Raw genomic sequence first — 24,003 nt, 5'->3', positions numbered from 1 at the left:
TTTATACCACTACACATTTATTTAAAACAAAACAACTCAATCTAAAAGCATACAAAAGCAGCTAACAAGTTCTGACTTGTCTTAAAATATCACTACGATGTATTTTAATAGTTCTGTTGGTTAATATAAAGTCATTAATTTGGCAAATGTCTAGTGTTCAAATACACTAGAAATCTTGGTCTGAATATATGTTCATTTTACAAAATAGATTTTAAAACTATCAATTCAAACATTACTCTCTAAGGAAAAATAAATCCTAGTGTAACTAGTGGATAAAAAACTCATTAAAACTCAACTTGGACAAATTCCAGGATAAATTGAAGGAAATGAAACAAGTAGATCTTAATTGCATGGTAGCAAACACTTTAAATGAATATACCCTAATTATAATTTAAAAGACTGTGATCTGCCATTTCCTGTCAAATTATAATACAGATGCAATCAAATTTCTGTGACAATATAATTTCTATTTTTAAAATTCTTGCTTTTAATACATAAAAATGAAATTCAGCAGTGTGGTTCTTCCTATTGCATGTCAAGAAATAAAACAATCCACTCAATTTCAAAACAGATAGCATTAAACGTCTGCCATATGCACACTGCAGGCATGGTCACCCACTCTAAGACACACTTCACAGAAATTTAAAAAAACTATTTTCATCAACAGCTGGGCTGAAAACAGACTGATTCCAAAAATTTATTTTTGTTATTGCTCATATCATGTACAATAAAGATTAGGTCATTTTTTTTTCCAAAATAGAGTCAATACAAAATCTTACTAACTTACGAGATAGGTTAAACATGAAAAATTGTGTTTTTTGTTTGTTTTATAGAATGGTTACTTAACTGACATAAGCACTTCATACTCAAAGTAAAACCTTTTAAGCTCCTTTTAAAAATTAAATGATAGGATAAATGAAAGTGTATACTCTCTACTCCCAGTACACTCCTCTACCCCAGACAACCACTTTCCAAAAATGAACATACACGCAGACGCTATGCATCGACCTTATGCACTGCAGTGACAACAGTTAGTTTGGAAATGGATGAACATGTGCCAGCCAGCTTCCTCCGAATAAGTTACATTGGAGTTAGAGTGTGTGTTGTTCTCAGCTGCTCTTCCAATGCTGCATGGTGACGCACTGCAAGGTCAAGGTCCTGGGCAGTGCATCTAAACATCCTGCTCTCAACACCACCAGTGTAAGGACACTGTAGACATTACATCCTGTCATACTAAGAAATGAAAACATTTAAGCCAGATGTAGGGTACATGCCCTTAAGTCCAGCACTTGGAAGGGAGAAGCAGATGGATCTCAGAGTTCAAGGCTAGCCTGGCCTACATAGTGAATTCCAGAACAGTCAGAGAACTAGAGAAAGGCCTTGTTTCAAAAAGAGACTTTATCAGTGGAGAAGGAATTAGTGGAAGCAAAATAGTACAAGTGAAGCAAAGAACAAATCCAGAAGAATGAGGAAAGAGAAAGACTGACCAACTCAAAGGATTTAGGAACCTGTCATCAGGAAAATCGGTATTTTGATAATATATGCTAATAAAATTATTTTTTTAATTACTACATTGTATATTAAAAATAACTTTTAAAGATTCATAATAGACCTTGCATTAAGATAATCTTAAAGCAGACAAACATCACTATAAAAATGTATGAACTGTCTGTGCAAATAAAAATGCAAGTCAATTACTTATAATTTGTTAAAAATGTGTAAGTGAGAATGTGTAATACAAGTATGTTGTTGTCATGGACTATGAATAAGACCAGAGCTTTCTCTTGTAATGTTCTTATAAATTGCTATTGTGAATTCATTTTTTAAATGTGAATTGAGAAACAAAATAAGGTCTATCTATATACATGATGCCACTTAAAAATACAACAAAGAATTATTGTTATGTATAACACAGTTGAAACCTGGAACAAAAGACCACATCCTACAGAGTCCAAGGGCAGATGGAAAAGACATACATATATCTAGGGAGTAAATCTATAGTTCCACTAAAGCTAAGATGAAAACAATCTTTAATGTAGCAAAAAACAGTGAAGGAATTCTACTGAAAATTTATCGGGTTGGTAAATAACGTTAAATTCATTGACTTCTATACATCAGACAGCTGACTTGCGTTTTAGAATTTGTAACTTTAGTCAGGCCTACAAATGACTACACTCACCCTTGCTAAGCCATGTTTAAATTCCAGAGATGGATGAAGGGTTTTCAGGTCTTGTTACAGTTGCTGCTTTCATAGACATGGGAAGAATACTTTTTGTGGCAGTGTCCTTTCTGCAACCTCAAGGACACATAGGTTTTTGTCATGGGAATGGTATACATGCTTACCTTGTAAATATCAGCATTCAAAATTCATGCAAATTCACAGAACTGTATCAGAAGTGCATTTTTCTCAAGAACACTGCAGTGCTCTCGAGAGGCAGCTTTGTGTGTTAGTTTGTTCTTTTTAATATAAATCTTTATGTCCACCAACTTAGAAATTATATTAGTTTTATATTCAGAATTTAATCGTTTTTGTATCATGACTGGTTTCTTCATACCTGGAGCTCTTATGCGCCAGGACATAATTGTAACTTACATTCAGTAAATGTTTATGAAAACAAGCTAAAAAGGAATTTAGTTAAATAAACATTCTAAAAAATAAATCTATAGAAAAACAACAGGGATACATGCTCAAATTACTGTTTAAAAAGGACAAGCTAGCCAAACCACCCACACTCCTTGCTTAGTAAGAGCTACAATTATTGCAATGAAACACTATGACCAAAGAAACTTGGAGAGGAAAGGGTTTATTTGCCTTATACTCCCACATCTCTGTTCATCACTGAAGGAAGTCAGGACAGGAACTCAAAAACAGACAGGAACCTGGAAACAGGAGCTGATGCAGAGGCCATGGAGGGTTGCTGCTTACTGGCTTGTTCATCAAGGCTTGCTCAGCCTGTTTTCTTATAGAATCTAGGGCCACAAGCCCAGGGATGGCACCACCCATTAATCACTAGGAAAATGCTCCACAAGCTTGCCTACAGCCCATCTTATGGAGGCATTTTCTCAATTGAGGCTCCCTCCTCTAATGACTCTAGCTTGTATCAAGCTGGTATAAAAACAAGCCAGGACATTCTTTTTTAGTGAAGAAGCTTGCATATTATAGATGAGATGTGTTTTTAAATTTTATATCTAATCAGAAATATTCTTTTAGATTCTATCATAAAAATACCTTCAAAACAACCACACACATAAAAGACACAAATGAAGATTAAAGAAGGGACCCTGGAGAGTTGACTTAGCAGTTAAGAGCACTGCTGGTCTTTAAGAGGACCTGAGTTCTGTTCCTAGCACTCACATGGTGGTGACCCTGCAGACACTGTATCCCAAGAAGGCCAGAGCACTGTGAGGGCCCAAACACCATCGTCAAAGAAACGGCTGAACCTCAATTAACAGCTCTATGCACTCAACCTTCAAAACATGTCAAATGTGACTTAGTAAGTAAAACTCACACTTTACCTGGGCATGGTGGCTCATACTTGTAATCCCAGCACTCAAGAGACAGAGGCAGGAGGATCACTCTCAGTTCCAGAACAACCTGGGCTACAGATTGAAACCCTGTCATAAAAATAAAAATAAACAAATAAACAACATTTTAAAACAAGTACTGAAGAAAAGTGATTTAAAACTGTAATACAAGTTTTAAAACCCCATCAAAAACAAATAGGGCTAACAAATGTATGATTAACTAGCTTAACTGCCTTTAACTGTTGATATTAAAAAGTATAGATAACTGTATTCATACACAAATCAAAGGTTCAAGGGACTTTGCAGAGTTTGGCCCACTGTACTTCCTGTGACGGCAGAAACTTCCCTCAGTCATGGAAGGTCAGTCCTAACAGAACCTCTTCTCTTAAGCTGTCCCTGATAACTGAAGAAATGTTCTCCTTTCTTAAACACACAGAGCAGGGTGATTCATACTCACCTTTGAAATTTAAAGTTGATTGCTTTTTAGTGTCTTCTCCACTATTACTTAATTTTCCAGGGACACATGACAATTGATACTCTCTGTATTCTACTACAGTTTTTGCCCAAACTCACACATAGCACAGTGCCCTATTACATCATGGTTAGTTGAAAAATATTTAGTAGATGGCATAACTTAAGCTTAAGGGGAAATGGCAAAAGGAATAAAAAAACTTAATACAAATGAATAAAATTTCAGATCGAGAACATATGAATTAAAAATGTTCATGTAGGGGCTGGAGAAATGTCTCAGCAGTTAAGAGCACTGGCTGTTCTTCCAGAGGTCCTGAGTTCAATTCCCAGCAACCACATGGTGGCTCACAACCATCTGTAATGAGATCTGGTGCCCTCTTCTGGCCTGCAAGCATGCATGAAGGCAGAACACTGTATACATAATAAATAAATAAATAAATAAATAAATAAATAAATAAATAAATAAATCTTTAAAAAATGTTCATGTAATAGAATATCATACACAAGCAATAATAAGCAATTTCAAAACTACATCCTACTGTCTGGATATATTTCAAAGCATTGAGTGACATAAATCAGTCAAAATGGAATATATGTTACCTGTGCTATACACAGAACAGCTAAAACTAAGCTACTATTAGAATCAGGCTAATGATGAACCATAAAAGAGAGAAACTTACACAGGCTACTGAGATACTAACAATGCTGGGTTTCAGCTTTGAGCTAGTTACCAAAGGTCCAGTTCAGTAAGGAAATATCTCAGTGCATGTCCACAACAAACACATCTTTCTACATAGAATGCTCAAATTGAAATTTTAAAAAATGCATTTGGAAATATGTTGCTCTGTTCTCAACATTCATCTGGAAATCCAACAGGTATCTAAAAACAGCGATCTGCCTGGGACTAAGGATTAAAACTGATACTAGTAAAAAGATTATGGTTCCACATTATCCACTGGCTACTTTTTAATGACCATGAAATACCCTCCTATTTTGGGAACAGACAACTACAAATTTAAAGTGATTGATCAAGACTTCTATCAAGCGCTGCTGACCACTGAGTCTTGGCATGCCTGACACACGCCAATTTGTTTCTGACACAAGAGAACTAACAACATATTAGACTGACGACAACCACTGAGCAAACAAAGAGGTTTTGAAGTTTATGTTTCAAAATCATATAGTTTAGAAAGAAAGATAAAACACAACCCAAAATTTCAAATAACAAAAAATAAATTTAAATGGAAGAATGAATTTTTAATGTTATTTAATCACATATTTTGGAAATATTAATTTACCTGATTAAAGTTTCATACAGAATTTACAGTTCAATTTAGAAATAGTTTTACATTAAAAGTACAAACCATTTTTGCTCATTTACATGAACTCTAATTGATAACTCAAAACATACTAAGAGTATTTCCAATGTTCTTTATGCTACAAAATGAATTACACACACAGCATCATTTACCTACTGTCAAGAAATCTGGAGTGTGAACTTTTTAATCCACATGCAACAGTGTGTATGATGTGGGAAAGAGAAAACAGCGGGAGCAGAACTGACTGGAGACATAACCAGTGTGTTCCACTTCAATAATCTAAAAAGTGCTCAAAAGAACTCTCGGCCTTCGTATGGATTTTGATTTCAATCACCAACTGTGTGGTTTGTTTTATGTAGTGGTTTACTGGCTTCCAATTGTACTTATCTTAGCAGTATCTGAATGTACTAAGTTTTGTAATTTTTAGCCAGGCAGTTGACAGTGCACACCTTTAGTCCCAGCACTCAGGAAGCAGAGGCAAGTGGATTTCTGCAGTTCGAGACCAATCTGGTCTACAGAGGTTGTTTCAGGACAGCGTGGGCTACACAGAGAAACCCTATCTAGGGGGAAAAAAAGAAAGAAAGAAAGAATAAAAAAAGAACTAAAGGAATGTAGTACTTATGAAGAAAAAACTATAAAGAAAATATTTCAAAGCAACATGCCTTTGTAAACAACAAATGTTACAAATTATGGGGAATGGTCTTATGTGTGAAACTACAAAGCACGGGCAAATAAATACAATTTTTGATGTTGAATGCATTCAAAAGTATTTAAACTGGAATATTTTCCTTCAGATGCCTTTAGACCTATTTTACATGAAATTCATACTATTAAGATCTACATATTACTAAACCTTATTTAAATATTCCTTTTTAACTATGGAAATTTCAGCTGTGTTGCATAGCCATTTTCCTTGAATTTAAGCAATCCTTCCTGGAAACAAAGCGCCTCATAAAACTCAGGAAATAAATAAAACTTACAGGCCAAAGCACTTCAGAATGTTACAACATCCACAAGTTTAGAGAAGTAGTAAGAACCTCTGGAGGGAGGCACTCCAACCAGCTGAGCTGCCTACACGTTACCAGGAGCTCCAAGGATGTAGGCTTTGCTATGTCATTATTCAGGTTCCATTAAACAACCCCAATAAACTTACTAGTTTCCTAAGTTAAGCAAAGACAGAATACTTTCTTTGATCCTGTCATCAGTGCCCTATCTTGGGTAAAGACATGTTTATTCACATTTCTCCAATCAAGTTAACAAAGGTAAGTTTGTAAACAGATGCATCGTGTCCTGACCAACGGGTCCCAAATAAACAACTCAGAGGCTGAATATGAATTATAAATGCTCAACATGATGTGGATATCGCTCTGTATAAATAAAATGCTGATTGGCCAGTGGCCAGGCAGGAAGTATAGGCAGGAGAAGCAGAGAAGAGAATTCTGGGAACAGGAAGGCTCAGTGAGGAGACACCGCCAGCCGCTGCCATGAGTACCAACATGTGAGATACTGGTAAGTCACGAGCTATGTGGCAGGGTATAGATTTATAGAAATGGGTTAATTTAAGATAGAAGAACTAAATAACAATAAGTCTGCCACGGCCATACAGTTTGTAAGCAATATAAGTCTCTGTGTTTACTTGGTTGGGTCTGAGCAGATGCAGGACTGGCGGGTGACAGAGATTTGTCCTGACCGTGGGACCAGGCAGGACTGGAGAAAACTCCAGCTACACTCAACCTGTAGCTCAGGCTTGTTACTAGCTAACTCTTACATTTAAATTAACCCATTTCTATTAATCTATGTATTGCCATGTGGTTCATGGCTTTACCTGACCTCTAGCATGTCTTGCTCCCTGGGCAGCTCACTGGCATCTCCCTTGACTCTACCCTCCTCCTACCCATCATTCTCAGTTTCACTTTCCTGCCTAACTTCCTACCCAGCCACCAATCTGTCAAATTTTTATTAACCAATGAGAGTAATACATAGTCATAGTATAGAAAAGGATTGCTCCACAGCATAAGTTTCTTAACAGGGACCAAAAAGACAAAGATGAGTAAGGTAGGTTTGTTACATGTATATATGTAGCCTGTAATGGCTGAGACATGAACCTGGGGATGATCAGTTCAAGAGAGAAATTTAAGAAAAAGCAATTCAGGCTGTGGCGACGCCTTAATCCAGCACTCGGGAGAGCAGGCGGACTCTGTGATTGAGCAGCTGGGTCCAAGTGAGTCAGAAAGCTCAAAGCTACACAGAGAAACTCTGTCTCGAAAAAACCAAAAAAAAAAAAAAGCAATTCAGATATGGCTACCTTCTCCCATACGATACAGGGTCATACATCCTTGTTGTACTGACAGTTCACTGTGATTCATGATAAGATATGCAACCTTAGCTTAGGTATCTCATAGTCGAGTATCCTTAGGGAGGTCATCTTACTCCTCATGGTATGAAATGGCATGCCTCTTTGATGAACGGTGTTTTAAGTCAATGCTCTATTGCTGTGAAGAGATACCATAACCAAAGCAACTCTTAAAAGAGAAAACATTTAATTGAGGGCTTGCTTTCAGTTTCAGGGGGGTAGTCCAGTATCATGATGGGAGGAAGCAAAGCATCATGTAGGCAGGTATGGTGCTGGAGAAGTAGTTGAGAGCTATATCTTGATTCACAGGCAGAGAGAGTGTGAGCAAGACCGGGCCTAACATGGACTTCTGAAACCTCAAAGCCCACCCACAGTGGCCACATTTCCTCCAACAAGGTCATACCTACTCCAACAGGACCACACCTCCTAATCCTTCTCAAATAGTGCCACTACCTGGTGACTATGCATTCAAAAATGTGAGCCGATGGCTGTTGTTCCTATTCCAATCACTAAAAATGGCATCTACCTCATGAGTAGAAGATATCTCCAAAACAAGTGATGAACTAAGAATATACAGCAATCCTCAAAGAAGTTGCATCTATTGGACAATGTCATAAAAAAGCTTTGGTGGCTATTGAGTGGCATTTGTTGTAGACATTAAGACTGCCATAAAAAAAAGTGTCTATGTAAGGCATAAAATACAACAGAAAAAAGACATGAAGATGCCATTCTTCACATCAGGCTCTGATTTGGCAGAAAAACAGGATGTTGTAGAATATTAAAGTGTGTTGCTTTTATTTATGTTGCATTTGTTTAACTGTGTGAAGCTGTGTTACTGAGCCTGTGTAAATGTGAATGGCCAATTGCAAGGCAGAGAAAGGATAGGAAGGGCTGGAAGGCAGAGAGAATAAATAGAAAGGAGGAGCAAGAAGAAGGAGGAGGAGTAAGGGGTCAGCCACACAGACAGACATGGAGTAAGAAGAAAAGAAAAGGTATACAGGAATAGAGAAAGAAAAAAGCCCCGAAGCCAAAGATAGATGGGATAATTTAAAGTTAAGAAAAGCTGGCTAGAAAAAAAGGCAAGCTAAGTTTGGGCATTTATTATTAAGAATAAGCCTCCGGAAGTGATTTATTTGGGAGCTGGGAGTCTCCCAAAACAGTAAAAACAACCAACAACCAAAGGAGGAGATAGAGGTGTTGGCTTACTATATTTCACAGCTGGCCAGATGTAAGGGAAAGAGAGCACACAAGTTAAGACTGGTATAGAGCCTTTGCTGGGATCCAAAACCTTGGAATTCACAATAAAAATCAAACAGTGAATGAAAGAAAACATAATAAGAGATAGAAGATAGCCCTCATTTGCAACAATTAATAATAAAGAAAGGAAAATCTATAATTTAGCTAGTAGATGGGGGCCTCAAAAATGTCCTACTACAGGAAACTATGGTAATCAGAGAATACCTTGTAACTGGATTGCCTGAGTTGGGGAAAGAGACACTTAGAACCTGGTTTGTGAGACTATGTAACATGGAGGTAAATGGAATAAGTATGACTGCTTTAGAAACAAGGAAATTAATATACTACACACTCATTCCTTCATTAAACAAAGGCTATACAGACTAAGGCAATATGAAGTTAATCAGTCTTTGGCTGTCTCATGAACCATTAGGGAACACTTGGTGATTGCAGGCTGAGGTCTTCGCTAATATCAAGACCTAAAGTCCTCAGAAAAAGGACAAGCATTCCTGAAAGAACAGGATATAAGAGAGAAAATATTTGCTGCCTAGTTCATCAGGTTAAAGAGGAGCATGTTCACAAAAGAGTTCACAAGAGAGGGATGTCAGGACCACCATGGAGCTTTAGAGACTTTGCTGCTCCCCATGGTAGTATGTGGTCTTGGAGGTAGGAGAGGCGCTGGCAGATCTAAATACTTCAGAACATACTGTAGTTTGAATGTTAAAGGACCCGGTGTGCTCATGTGTTCGAACACCTGCTTTCCTGTTGGTGATACTGTCTGGAAAGGCTGTGACCTTTAGGAGGTAGAGCTGTGCTGGAAGAGGTGGTCACGGGGGTGGGAATTTATACTCTGGCCCCTGCTTCCTGACTGGATAGAATGTGGCTGGCAGTCTTCCACTCCTGGCACCATGCTTTCCCCAACATGACTGATTACAGAGCTTCAAAGTATAAACCAAAAAGTCCTTCCCCACTTAAGTTGCTTCCATTAGGCATTGGGTCAGCAACAAGAAAAGTAACTAATAGAGACCAAAATATAAATTGTGTTCCTAAAATGCTAAAGGAATCAAGATGGGCTAAGAGCAAAACACAAGAATCTGCCCAAGTCACTCAAAGGCAAAGGCAAAATTTGCAAAGTCAAACACTGGGATGTTAAACTTCTGGATCATGCCAGTCGGTGCCTATTCATGTCTATCCAGAAAATGTCAACACAGAAGGTTTCTTACAAAGAAACTAAATATTTCATTGTGGTTTTTATTAGAGTAAATGAAATAACACAATTGAGATAACAGTTTTCTGAAGCACTTAGTAAAAATGATAACAAAATTGATACTACAAAAAAAAAAACGCTATGGTCTTTTTCTTTTTTGTCTTGAAACAGGGTCTCACTATTCACTATGTAGCTCTGGCTGTCATATTGTTTACATCTTGCTATGTAAACCAAACTGGTCTCAAATTCACAAAAACTCACCTGCCTCTGTCTTCTGAGTGCTGGTATTAAAGTATGCACTATCATGCCCAGCCCCCATTTCTTAACACATCAAAATATAAACTGCATTAGACTCCAATGGAATACACCATGTATATAAAGTTAAATCCATCTGTGCATAGCATAATAAATGACATGTGAGGAAAATTACATTTACTAAAATAAACCTACCAAGGCATTAAAAGTAACTTCCAAATGGCTTTCTTCACAGGATACATTCCAAGAGTTAATTAAACTATGTCCTTTTATAAACTTTCTGGATTAATAGGCAAACTTCTTTGAAAAGGTGAACCTTACTCATTTCACTTTCAAACTGTATATTATGAAGGGTACAGCATAGTAGAAAAGAATATCTGTGGTGACACACCAGGGCCGAGTTGCAGGCCAGGGCCATGTCTGCGTCAGTGGCCCTACTGCTGCCAGGGTCTGTAATGATGTCCATGGCCCGAGTTTCCACCTGTTCCCTGTGGCCTGGGCAATGGAAACCTGGTCCTGCCCCTCGATGGTTGCCTCAGCAGGAGAACTGCACAGTAGTGTCATGGATGCAGGAAAGCTGTCCACAGGTGCCTCAATGGCCCTGGAAAAATTGTCCTCCCCCTTGCCAGCCAACACAATGGGAAAACTGGCCCTGCAAGAGGAAGAGCTGGCCCTACCCCTCACCATCCCTGCTTGAGGGAGATCTGGCCCCAATGGCATGGGTGAGGGAGAGCTGGCCCTGACCCTCGCCTAGGGGGTCTGGTCCTGGTGGAGGCCCAGACTGACCAACTCTGCTACCACGCAAACTCACATCTAGAGCTTTGAGTTGGCCCATCCCAACATCTACCTCATCTATGACCTACTGGAGCATGTGACTGACTGGTCCTGTGGAATCACAGCCACAGGATCTCCATGACTGGAGCAACAGCAGGATATCCCAGAGAAGTTTCAGTGAGGGTCCAGTACTGATGGTGTGCCAGAAGCCAGAGGCCTTGAACCAGACCAACAGCCCATTACAATGAACATTTGCAAGTAAAGCTTTTTGGACAAAAAAGTTACCATGCATGACACACAGCAGCTCCCAAGACCACTGCAACAAATGGCTATGTGATGGAGAGGTGGGAAAAATCAGGAGTGGAGTGATTTTTTTCTCTTTTTGTGTTATTATTTTTCTTTTTCTTTTTAATTTTCTTTTGTGAGGAGAGGTACAAGGGTGGATGACAGACATGGAAGGATTGAAAAATGAGTGGGGCTGGGGTGCATGATGTGAAATTCCCAAAGAATCATTTAAAAAATTATGTTAATTAAAAAAAAGAGGTTTTCATTTCTTAGGTTGTAGGCTGACTTTTCTTTCTTGCCAGCCAGTTCCCAAATAACCATGCTCAGCCAATAGCTCAGGCTTATTACTAAATAGCTCTTACAACTTTAATTAATCCACTTCTATTAATGCATGTATTACCACATGGCTCATGGCTTTACCTGTCGTCCAGCATGTCTCACTCACTCTGTGTCTCCTGGTGACTCTCCCTTGTTCTTCCCAGCATCCTCTGTGCCTGGAAATCCTGCCTAGCTATTGGCGGTTCAGGTTTTTATTAAACTAATCAGAGTGACACTTCTTCACAGTGTACAAAAAGATTATTCCACATTAGGTCTCAATAAAAAAACAATTTCAATTGTTTTCTAAACTTTTGTATAAAGCTAGTACAAGAGGATAAGATAGACATGTTTGAAGTTTTTCTATCCAGAAATTATAAAATAAAAATGAACATAAATCACAAAGTTCAACAAGTACTTACTTACCAGAGAGTGGGGAGCTTCAGAAGTTTCCCATAAAGGGCAGTGCTGAAAGAGGGAATAATTGGTACAGGTAAGCAGTAAGATCCACTGTGATTCAAAGATGTCAGTCCTGCCTGGAAGCCGAACACCTAGAACAACACAGCACAATCAAATGTTCAGAGTAGAGTAAGTGAGGATGGGAGTCACTACCAACAGCTGCACAATAAATATGTTACCATGTTTGTTCCACTTCTCAAATGAAATTCCTACAAAACATGTTCTGTTTGAGACGGTTCAACAACAGTTACATTTAAATACTTTACACTTAAAATTAATCTGAAGAGATATAAAAGTATTATCTTTAGTGTTATATCTGTTTTACATTATACACATATAACTAAGAATTTTTTTTAAGCACCACCAAGCCTAGGAAGATGAGTTCAGTATCTAAAACCCATTCAGAGGAAGTATTCTTCACGCGAGTGGTCCTCTCACTCCACATGTGCCCACAGCCATGGCAGGCTTGGCAGCAAGCACCTTTACCCACTGAGCCACCTCACTGGCTACAAGAATATTTCAAATAGTTTTTAAGTTTGAAGAAGAAGGACTGGGGAGATGGTTTGCTGTACAATTGTAAAGATCTGACTTTGGTCCCGAGAACGCATGGATAAAAGCTAGCCAGGTCACATGCCTGTAACCTCAGCCAGGGATTCACTGATCAGCCAATCCATGAGCTGCAAGTACAGTGGAGACCCACTATCAAGAAATCATGTTCAGAGTGATCAAAGAAGACATCTAAAGTCAACCTCAGCTTCAGAGCCACAAGGACAAGGGTGTGTACTCGCATGCCTGCCTGCATGCATGCATGCATGCATGCCTGCACACAGACTCACTAAACAAATAAGATGTTTCCTTTATATCAAGAATTACTGTGAGTCCAAGAAGAAGAAGCTGACTAAAAGTAAGTATGTTAAAGTGTAAAGAAGTACTATGCCTATATTAATGTTTCTTTCCAAGTATCCTGAGTTTGTTTAAAAAAGCACCGGTATTAAACATTTTGTTATACTACTGCTTACAAAATTCATTATGGGTGATATTTTTAAATCTTTAAAACTATAAAATCACAATTGCCTTACAAATATCAAACTACTAATTTCTTGGAATTCAAAGGAATTTAAAATACAGACATTTTAATTATAGTGGAGTAGTGACTAAATCTTACTTAAATCTTACCATATGAAATATTGATTTTATAAAATTACAACCTCAAGAACAAAGATTTCAGAAGCAATTCATTTGATATTCATAAATTGAACAGATAATACCAAACAGAAAAATTCTCTTTCCATACCTTAAGGTAGCAGTGGACATAGCAATAATGCAGAAGATTATCAGAAGGCTGAGTAAGGCTGCTGACTACACGCACCAGCTGTTCAGCATACATAGGAACAGAATGTTCCAAATTAATTTTATCCACCAATATCTGAATGGATGGCAAAGGTCGAAGTGACTGGAAGTTTGTGGCATTCATGAAGTTACTTGAGTTCTGGAAAGTAATGGTATTAATCTGAGTAGAAGAATGACTGATCTACATATATCTCTCTAAACAAAACTTCAGACCCTCCTATTTCACAGTGAGAAACCTCCAGAGATGCCTTTGGTAGTACTCTCATGAAAGAACCAAATACAAATGCCTTCTAGATATTTCAAGTATGCCTCAACTTTTAAAGAATGCATTTTAGGTAAAATTATTCTTGCTCTTTTAGCTAATAATTTCTATTTTTCAATCAATGGAAGGAGCATTAACACTCCTTATTTCCTTAACCACTCTAAACGGGAGAGGATCACACCAAACATTGTACAAGACATAATAAAGTATACACGAAGCAAAATTATGATCCAAAACATTTACTAAGAATACATATGTTAAGCTGGGCAGTGGTGGCACATGCCTTTAGTCCCAGCACTTGGGGAGGCAGAGGTAGGTGGATTTCCGTGAGTTCGAGGCCAGCCTGGTCTACAGAGCGAGTTCCAGGACAGGTTCCAAAGTTACATAGAGAAACCCCTGCCTTTAAAAACCTAAAAAAAAAAAAAAAAAGGATACAAATGCTAAAGGCACAAAAGTCCTTAAATCACAGAGGTTTTGGCAGCAGCAGTGAGCTCACAAATTGGCACAGACAAGCTTGAAAGAGAGTGGACCCAAATGGGAAGTACCCTTGCCTTTCCTGGGACTCTCAAAATGAACCAGTTCTGGCTTTCAATAAAGAAAACCAAGACCTTCTTGTCTTGAGACAATCTATTGACAAACTGTTTCTCTAACCCAAAATCAGTAATATCAGAGAGAAATGTGGTTAAAATTGATGGACTGAACATACTACCCTCACTGTTTATATCAGCACTCACTGTGAAACTACTTCCAATTCAGTTTTTGCTTTGTGTTGCTTTCTAAATTAGTTTGGGTACCTGGGGAAAATCCTAAAATGAACCACACTAATGTGAACTTTGAGGCACAATGACTGTCGGACTGCTGCCCCTTTAAGAGCTCCAGAAGGTTGGCACCGGCACGGGAGAGACCGGCATTCTCACTTATCACTGTAGATCAGTTCGGTCTCTTTTTAAACTCCATGGGATGGAGTCATACAAAATAACCCCCTGTGACTAAACATCTGTAGGAACTGTGTATGCCCCTCAATCTTTAAACAGACACATGTAACATTCTGGAGTGGCTCCCTTTATTTCTGATAATATTCTTTTCTTTTTTTTAATTTTTCTTTCCTTTAAAAAAAAAAAAAAAAAAAACAAGGGCTGGAGAGATGGCTCAGAGGTTAAGAGCACTGACTGCTCTTCCAGAGGTCCTGAGTTCAATTCCCAGCAACCACATGGTGGCTCACAACCATCTGTAATGAGATCTGGTGCCCTCTTCTGGCCCGCAGTCAAACATGCTATATATATAATAAATAAATAAATCTTTAAAAAACAGGGTTTCTCTATATACTCTTGGAACTCACTCTGTAGACCAGGCTGGCCTCAAAATCACAGAGACCTGCTGCCTCTGCCCCCCGAGTGCTGGGATTCAAGCATGCAAACATGCGTGGCTCAATTTCTGTTAATATTCTTTACCTTAATTTTGCTTCTTGATGCTACTAGGAGCAACAAGTCCATATTCCAAAATCCCAATAGCTTAATAAAGCCTAAGAGTTTACTGGCAAAAGTTGTCCTCAACTTTTTTCTTGGTTCTCCATTTTGAATTACGCTTTTGTGAAATGCCCAGCTCTAGGTGCTCCAACTCTGGCTACTCTATCCCTCTTTTTTCTTATTTGTGTGGTTTCTTAGTGCAAGTGGTTGTGCACTCAATCTCTGATCCTTGTAGGAATCACATTTCTTCCTTGGATTTTGTCTTAAGGTTATTTTAGGTTTTTTTCGTGCATAGGAGTGTCTCGCCTGCATGTGTATCTGGGAATGGGGGTGCACCTATGCCTGCAGAGGTCAGAAGAGGGTGCTGGACCCTTCGCTGGCTTCTTTCCTTGAGCCTTTATAAGGGTGACATATCAGCAGTAAGAACAAACAGAAGTGTGTTAGTTCTAACACTGTCCAGTTCCAGGCCTGAATAGGAACAAGATGACTTGTTTAGATTATTGGCTTCTCTCATTTCAGTAAGACAGTAGGGCTTTCTAGATACCACTCCTGGAGTACAGCTGTGGACCTATAAAACACTTAGCTGCAGTGAAGGACAAATATATGCTCTTTCACACATGACTGAAGTCACTTGGTCCTTTGAGAAGTTGACAGCAATATTGGTTTTGCCTTCATTGTGTAAATAAAGACATAAAGGGCAGGTGAGGTGACTCAGCAGGTAAGGGCACTTGCTTCTAACCCTAAAGACCTGACAGCAGTCCCTGGGACCCACATGGCAGAAGGCAAAAACGGACTCCCACAGGTTAGCTTCCGACCTCCAAAGTGTGCCAAGGTATATAAAGTGCAGAGACAGAGACAGACAGAGACAGAGACAGAGAGACAGAGACAGACAGAGACAGAGGAAGAAAATATAATATTTTTTAAAAGAAATAAAGATAATTCAGCAGAAATTTTGATTTCTTAACCCCTAAATTAACAACTGTTTGAAATATCAAACCCAGAAGAGAAAGGAAGAGTTAAAGTTGTAAAGCAGCTGTCTGAGGTAATACAGCAGCGTATGCTCTCATTTCTAGAAGCCATATTCTTCAGCATTTCTTTATACAACCTTAACTTAGATTTATTAAAAGTGTTTTATTTAATGTTAGCTTCTAAAAATCAACAACTATTATATTGAGTTTATTCCATAAGGGGAAAAATAAACGCAGACACACTTTAATAACGCATGCACCAGAGAAAACAGGCCATGAACAACAAACGCACCTTTCCTCCCGCGATGACAGGAAGCAAACGGTCTAGCAAATTGAATTCTGCCATGGAAACGGTGCAAGTGCATTTGAGCAGAGTAACACTTGTGTGCCGCGTGGGAATGTATTCCTCCAAAGCAGCCACATCCTCGGAGGTCACTGCTGCGTCCTTTTCATCCTTACCTTCTAAAATGAAAATGATGAAACGTCAATGAAGAATATTTTAAATAAGTTAATTTTCTTAAACAACTAAAAACTGAATTTATGAGCTCCATGATTTTTAAGGGCAATTCTTCAACAATGAAACAGTCATAAAATAGTTAACATCTAGTTACTCTAGATTATAATACAAATTACTAGATAATATAAATGTATAAGTCGTAGGTATACAGAAATTAAATATTTTATTTTGATATTTCTTTTCAGGAGTTCATAATTTCTTTCTTTAAAATAACACCAATTTTCTGACCATTAAAATTAAAGGTACAAAGACAAAACACAAACTAGAAAAAACTATTTGACACAGACAAAGATATGTACAGATGGAGACAGATACCCTTACAAAGACAGACAGACAGATGTCCTTCAGGATTTCTTTACGTGTGTGTTTCATGTATTTTCCTTACGTTTTGCATGCAGGTCCATCTGTGTAGCACAGAAGGACTTGCTACCCAGAGAGGCCAGAGAGGTTGTCAGGTCCCCTGGAACTGGTGTTACAGGTGCTTGTGAGCTGCCACATGGGTGCTGGGAATAGAACCTGAGTTCAATGAAACAGCAGCAAACACTTTTAATTCTGAGCAATCTCTCCAAGCCCCAAAATGGGTATTTTTTTAAAATGTAAAACCCCTTAGAAAATAATTAAAAGAAAACGGAGTTGGGCTAACTTATTCACCTTACCCAAAATGTGACTTCTTCAAACACTAAACAGTATATAAAAAGCTAGACATTAGGTATCATAACAGAACACCCACTAGAACGGTTAAAATTTAAAAGATGAAAATGACTGGATTTTGGCACGCATATAGAAGGGATGGTCAGTAGTGTCATACTATAAATAAATATTAGGCTTGATGGGCCAGATCATGTCACAGTTACTCAGATATACCATTGGAGCACAAAAGCAGTGCAAGACAATGAACAACTATATGGGCTTCAACAAATTCGTGTTCGTGGAACTTGATGTAGCCTAGAATGCATGAGGCCGTGAGTTCAAAACACACATACACTTAGAGATATTCACATTTATATTTCATACAATTTTAATATGTACAAAATGAAATTTTTTAACTGTCTAAGACATAAAAAACCATTTCTGCCTGTGGATCATAAAAATTTGGTAGCAGGTTATAATCTGATCAAAAGCAACTGAAAGTTTCATACTCAAAGGAGTGAAAGGTTCAGCCACTCACACATGCAGTTTGGAAGTATATACTGAGAGTGGAATGTATAAACACGTAAGCTAGTGTTCGCTATGAAAACAGTAAAAGAACTAAAAGTTAATCAAACAGTCATTGAAAGTAAAATGGAAAAGTAGATTATATCCACACAAAAGAAGCCTATACATCAGTAAGAACAATCCCACAAATATAAAAAGAGCAAATGCTGTATAATTTCATATATGAGAATTCAAGCCAAGCTTGGTAGCACATGCCTTTAACTGCAGCACTCATGAGGCATAGGCAGATAGATCTCTATGAGTTCAAGGTCAGTCAGATCTACATAGCAAGTCCCAGGCTATTTAAGGCTAGACAATGAGACCTTATTTCAAAAATAAATAAACAGTAGAAACAAGCATTCAAATACTCAAAGCACTCTCAGATGTTAGAAATAAGGATAATGGTTATCCTTGAAGCCAGAAAAATGAATAATCTGAAGAAAGCGCAATAAGGATTTCTAACTGATCATGTTTTGTGTTTCTAGAGCAGTTACGTAAATAGATGGGGTTAAGTTTATAAAATTCATAGAACTGTACCCTTAACTTTTTACTTAAATATATACTGATAGGGAAGTACATAAAAACAATACAGAAGAATTGTTAACAACTTAAGATTTAAAACATATGTAATCAGGCTGATATGTAAGAATTCAACTAGCATAATTGTAGAATTCAAGCATCAGTTAACAGGGTATATTCACTCCAATTATATAAATGATGTACTTATAGGTCTTCAGTCCACAAATCATTAGGGAAGCAATAGGTGAGCATCATGATCAATCATCAATTATATCTTTTTTTTCTATCATGCTTGGACAATTATTACTACTGCACATCTGCTATTTAAGCTCATGCTTAAACAGTAGAATATGTAACACTAATAAAACTGTGTGACAGTTTACAAAAATTAATAATCTAAACAGAAAAATGATCATTAAAAACAAAAGTACAGCAAAGAAACAAAACTGGACAATACAGGAAGTAAAATTCTAAATTGAATATTACATATTAATAGTCAATATATAAATTTACGTGTTATATACTTATATTGAATATATAATGACAGGCTAGCTTACCGTCAGAATACCAACAATCCACCACTCCACCTTCCACATATCAAGTAGAAGAACTGAGTGAAAACAAACACCACAGACAATGGGGGAAAGGAGGAAGAGATAAAGAAAAGCAAAGTAGATCTCTGGAGAACCTCTCAGAGACTTCCAAGATTTTGAAGACACAAAGGAGAAGAATCCTGAAGTCTTACCCAAAACAGAAAAAGGAATGCCAAGGAAACACTCTACATGAAAATCACTCAAGAACAATACAAAACTGACCATACCATAGGTTGTTTGTTTTGTTTTGTTTTGGGGGTGGTATTTATTTGCTTGCTTGTTGATTTGAAATTTAAACTCGAAGTTTATTTTAATTTTTATAATTTCTTTTAATTTTTGTTCTTTACATATGTGTAACAAGTAGAAACAGAAGTTTTAATTTTCTGACCAAGTGTAGAACAACTCTGTCTTCTCACTGATCACTAACATCTTGCTTTGCACTCCTGCATTTGTTTACTTAAGTCCAGGCCTCATCATCTGTCCCAGGCTGGCCATGTATAATGACTCCCACCACCCAAGTACTAGGATTACAAAGCATATATACATATATCACATTTAGCAGATGATCAACTATTTCAAATTTTATGTATTTTATGTATTTTTAAATTTTAGTTGTGTGTATACATGCATTATATATGTATGTGTGTGTATATATGTACATACATACATATATAGAGATGAATAGACATAATTCTTCTATAGGAAAGTGTTGTGGATTATTCCTTTACACTATGTGAATATATGTCACTGTGACTGGTTTAATTAAAAAGCTAAATGGCCAATAGCTAGGCAGGGTTTTCAGGGCAGAGAGAATGCTGGGAGAAGAAGGGCGAAGATGCCGAGAGTTGCCAGCAGACACAGGAGAAGCAACATGGGAAGTCCACAGAGGAGGTGGACGAGCCTTGTGGTACACAACTTAATAGAAGTGGGTTAATTTAAATTGTAAGAGCTAGTTAGTAACGAACCTAAACTATCAGCCCATCTTTTATAACTAATAAGATGTCTCCATGTGGTTATTTAGGAGTTGGCTGGTGAGACAGAAAAATCTGCCTTCAGGAAAGATCACCAATTGCCTTGAAATACTCATTGCCTTGTGTAGTGGTTTGGGGGGAGAAATGGCCTCCAAAGGGAGTGGCACTATCAGGAGGTGTGGCTTTGTTGGAAGAAGTGCGTCCCTGTATGGGTAGGCTTTCAGGGCTCCTTTGCTCAGACTATGCTTAGTGTGATAGGAAGTTCACTTCCTGTTGCCTGTGGATCAAGAAGTAGAACACTCAGCTCCTTCTCCAGCACCATGTCGGCCTGCACACCAGGTTTCCAAACATGATGACAATGGACTGAACCTCTGACACTATAAGACAGCCCAGTTAAATGTTTTCCTTTATGAGAGTTGCTGTGGTTGTGGTGTCTCTTCACAGAAATAAAAACCTAAGACACCTTGTTTTGTGTGTGTGTTTGTTTGTTTTTGTTGTTGTTTTCATTTAGAATTAAAACATACACACATACCCATAAATAAAAAGATAATTGAAGGGGCTGGAGAGATGGCTCAGCTGTGAGGAGCAATGGCTGCTCCAGAGGACCCAAGCTCAGGTCCTAACACCCACATGGCAGCTCACAACTGTCCAGCTCCATGGGATCCAACACTCTCACACAGACACAAAGGTAAGCAAAAAAGGAAGGAAGGGAGAGAGGGTGAGAGGGAGGAAAGCCAATATACATTTAAAAAAAAAAAAAAAAGTTAAGCTGGTGGTGGTGGCGGCGGCGGCGGCGGCGGCGGCGGCGGCGGCGGCGGCGGCGCACGCCTTTTAATCCTAGCACTCAGGAGGCAGCAGTAGGTGGATCTCTGTGAGTTCAAGGCCAGCCTGGTCTACATAGCAAGTTCCAGGACAGCCAAGGCTACACAGAGAAACCCTGTCTTGGGGGGGAAAAAAAGTGACGGTTGAAGTTCAAAGCGTATTGTGATTCCACAGGTGAGTTCTTAACTAGTATACTATATTCTCTCAGTATGGTACTTTCTTCTATAGAGTCGTCTCACTGAATTAAAAGTAATTTATTTTAAGAAAATATAATATCTTCACATCATGTGTTAAAATTAGTTGTATAGCAAACTCATTTTTATCAGTAGTTCCTAAGTTTTCTTGAATGTTAAATATGCATGTTCAGGTAATACTTCACCAACATGTGTTAAAAAGACTAGTAAAAGGCATGACACTGGGGGCTGGAGAGATGGCCCAATGGTTAAGAGCACTGGCTGCTCTTCCAGGGGACCTGGGTTCAATTCCCAGGACCCACATGGCGGCTCACAACTGTCTGTAACTCCAGCCCCAGGGGACCCGACACCCTCACACAGACACACATGTAGGCAAAGCACTAATCAATCCACATAAAATAAAAAACAAAGAAGCATGACAAGGAAACACTGACAAATATGACTTATTCAAGTCCTTATGCCAAAAATTACACATGTCACCGTACGACTTCCACAAACAAGTTCACTCACTAAGTTGACAGATGTACAAATGAAAGAAAGCCCATGCTAACAGGCAAAATATAACAGAATGAAAGTAAAACTGAGTCACACAATCAGTGAAACATCTTGGCAGTCAAGAATTAAGCCAAGAACAAACCTGGTTTTAGCCTGCTGTATGGTTCATACTCATGTTCCAAAGCACAGACAATCATCTTCAAAATCCGATGTACTGCACTACTGTCCAAGCGGAAATCCAGAGGACCTATAACAAGGCTTTTGGTAGACTTTTCTTGGACTATTCCCAAATCCTCATTTTTCCCTGAAGGAAAGTCTTGCTGATTTGCTGGACCTAGAAGAGATCAATTTTATATTAGTATTTTAAGCATCAATCAGACATAAAAAGTAAATGTATAAACACCATATTTAATTCTGATTAATGAAAACTAAAAACACAAAAACAATGCAAAAAAGACGACAGAAATTTGCTGATATGTTCTCTTTTTTTTTTAAGATTTATTTATTATGTACAGTGTTCTGTCTGCATGTCTGCCTGCACACCAGAAGAGGGCGCCAGATCTCATTACAGATGGTTGTGAGCCGCCATGTGGTTGTGGGAATTAACTCAGGACCTCTGGAAGGGCAGCCAGATGCTCTCAGCGGCTGAGCCACCTCTCCAGCCTCATGTTCTTCTCTTTACAAAAAAAAGACCTTACCTTCAAGATCAACTCTGAAATTTTCAACCCTTCAAACAAGCTGTCATTTTTTTACTTTGGCCTCCCCAAGCTCCTTTTTTAACATGGCTTATAACCATTACTTATTTAAATGTCTATTTAAACCTGTGTTCAGCATTGAAGGAATTTACTTCTACTTTTCTGCTCATAACAACAAACATTTAATAAAAAATCTCTATACATAGTCTTCAAAATATATTTAGTACAGAAAAAGAAGTGTTTGTTTTTTCTGACATGCTAATGTAAAATGAAATTTTATATATATAATTTTTATATTTAATGTGTATGGATACTGATATTAGTTGGGTATTTTAAATGTATTTTTGCACAGCTATACAAGTAAAGGATTTAAAATGCCAGGATCTATTAGACCAGTCTATTATAACACTAAAATTCTATTACAATACCAAAATTAAACCCTTCCCCCCAAAATACCTGAAAATAAATGGAATGGAATGGAATATAGCATGCCAAGGGCCAACTAACTCTGAAGCTGCCTTTATTTTCTGCTGCTTAAGGAGAGGTAACTGCAAATCAAGAGAAGCCACACCTTTGCCACAGCTGTGCTCCATGGTATACAGGTAATCCATGTAGAAAGCACCAAACCTCTGCATGCCTGCTACTTCAGTGTACGTCTCCTGCCAATTAACACAGAAATAGAGCACAATATTGGACAGAACAACGTATTAAAACAGAATACATCTGGTTCACAACCCTACACCGACTGCATCAACCCAAAGGATTGCAAAGCAAAAGAAGAGAGGCTATCCAGAAAATTCCCTCCTAAGAAGAGTAGTGATCCTCTAACACCGACCTCACTGGAGGCCAACCATATTTCTACTAGACATTTGGAACACTGGCTAGTTAATGAATAGCTTTAATGAGTATGTATCTTGACCTTAATCACTATCACAAAACTGCTCAATAATGCATCCTTCAAATAGAGGCAGTCCACAATTACCTCAATATACTGACATGAAACACTTCAAACACTGACAATACACTGGAATGTTCTAAATGTGTGCTCATCACACTAGGAAACATTAAATTCTTTAGTTTTAACTATGAAAGCCAATCTCAATTAGAAAATTAAAGTATAAATTATAAGTTTATATTACATGAATACGAAAGATTATTACTTAATTATCTGAAAATTCACTAATATTCTATAAGCATATTAATGCAATCATATGAAAAATTGGAAAAAATGGCAAAAAAGTATGCAGTGAAAAGTGAAGTTTGTTCCTTTTCATCAATCTTACAGTTTAGAGACAAGAAAAATAATAGAGGTAATTCTATATGTTTCCTCCATAACTGATTAAGAGTAAGTATGCATAAACAAACTATGGCTATACTACAAAAAGCTAAATATTTCTGTACGTCCCTTAAGCCTTTCTAGGTTTAGAACTTAGACCAAAACATTCCAAATGTTTCAATAAACAATCAATGCTTGGAAGAGACTGAGAAGCAAACAACAATCACAAGTATTCACACAATGTGTCCACCGATCCACAGCAAGTATTTGGCTCAAATGTCTACCCCGGACCTTATGGAGAGCTGCATCCAATATGAACTCCGCACGGGTGCCATTGTTCTCCGGGCTTCGGTAATCAAACAGTGAATTTGTGAGGTATGTCAAACCTTTTGTACTCAGATTTTCACCACAAATGAAGAAGCAGGATTCCTGAAAAACGAATGCATAAATCCGAACAGGAGAAAAAGTCATTACTATTAATG

The 24,003-nt window shown here is 37.9% G+C and overlaps 1 protein-coding gene across 6 annotated transcripts in view; it reads right to left on the bottom strand.

Annotated features, from left to right (window-relative positions):
- Vps13b (vacuolar protein sorting 13 homolog B) overlaps positions 1-24,003 on the bottom strand; it is a 527,154-nt gene that overhangs the window by 444,393 nt on the left and 58,758 nt on the right. For all 6 annotated transcript variants that reach the window (XM_028884474.1, XM_028884475.1, XM_028884476.1 and 3 more), the window contains 6 exons: positions 23,813-23,950; positions 22,817-22,904; positions 21,693-21,884; positions 16,538-16,707; positions 13,494-13,688; positions 12,167-12,291 (listed from right to left, as the gene is read on the bottom strand). In XM_028884474.1, the coding sequence (XP_028740307.1) occupies positions 12,167-12,291; positions 13,494-13,688; positions 16,538-16,707; positions 21,693-21,884; positions 22,817-22,904; positions 23,813-23,950 (908 nt within the window). The remainder of the gene's footprint in view (positions 1-12,166; positions 12,292-13,493; positions 13,689-16,537; positions 16,708-21,692; positions 21,885-22,816; positions 22,905-23,812; positions 23,951-24,003) is intronic.

The sequence above is a fragment of the Peromyscus leucopus genome, chromosome 20, assembly GCF_004664715.2.
Source record: "Peromyscus leucopus breed LL Stock chromosome 20, UCI_PerLeu_2.1, whole genome shotgun sequence".
Classification (NCBI taxonomy): Eukaryota; Metazoa; Chordata; class Mammalia; order Rodentia; family Cricetidae; genus Peromyscus; species Peromyscus leucopus.
Note: the sequence above shows the minus strand (reverse complement) of the source record. Positions and strands in the feature narration are given on the sequence as shown.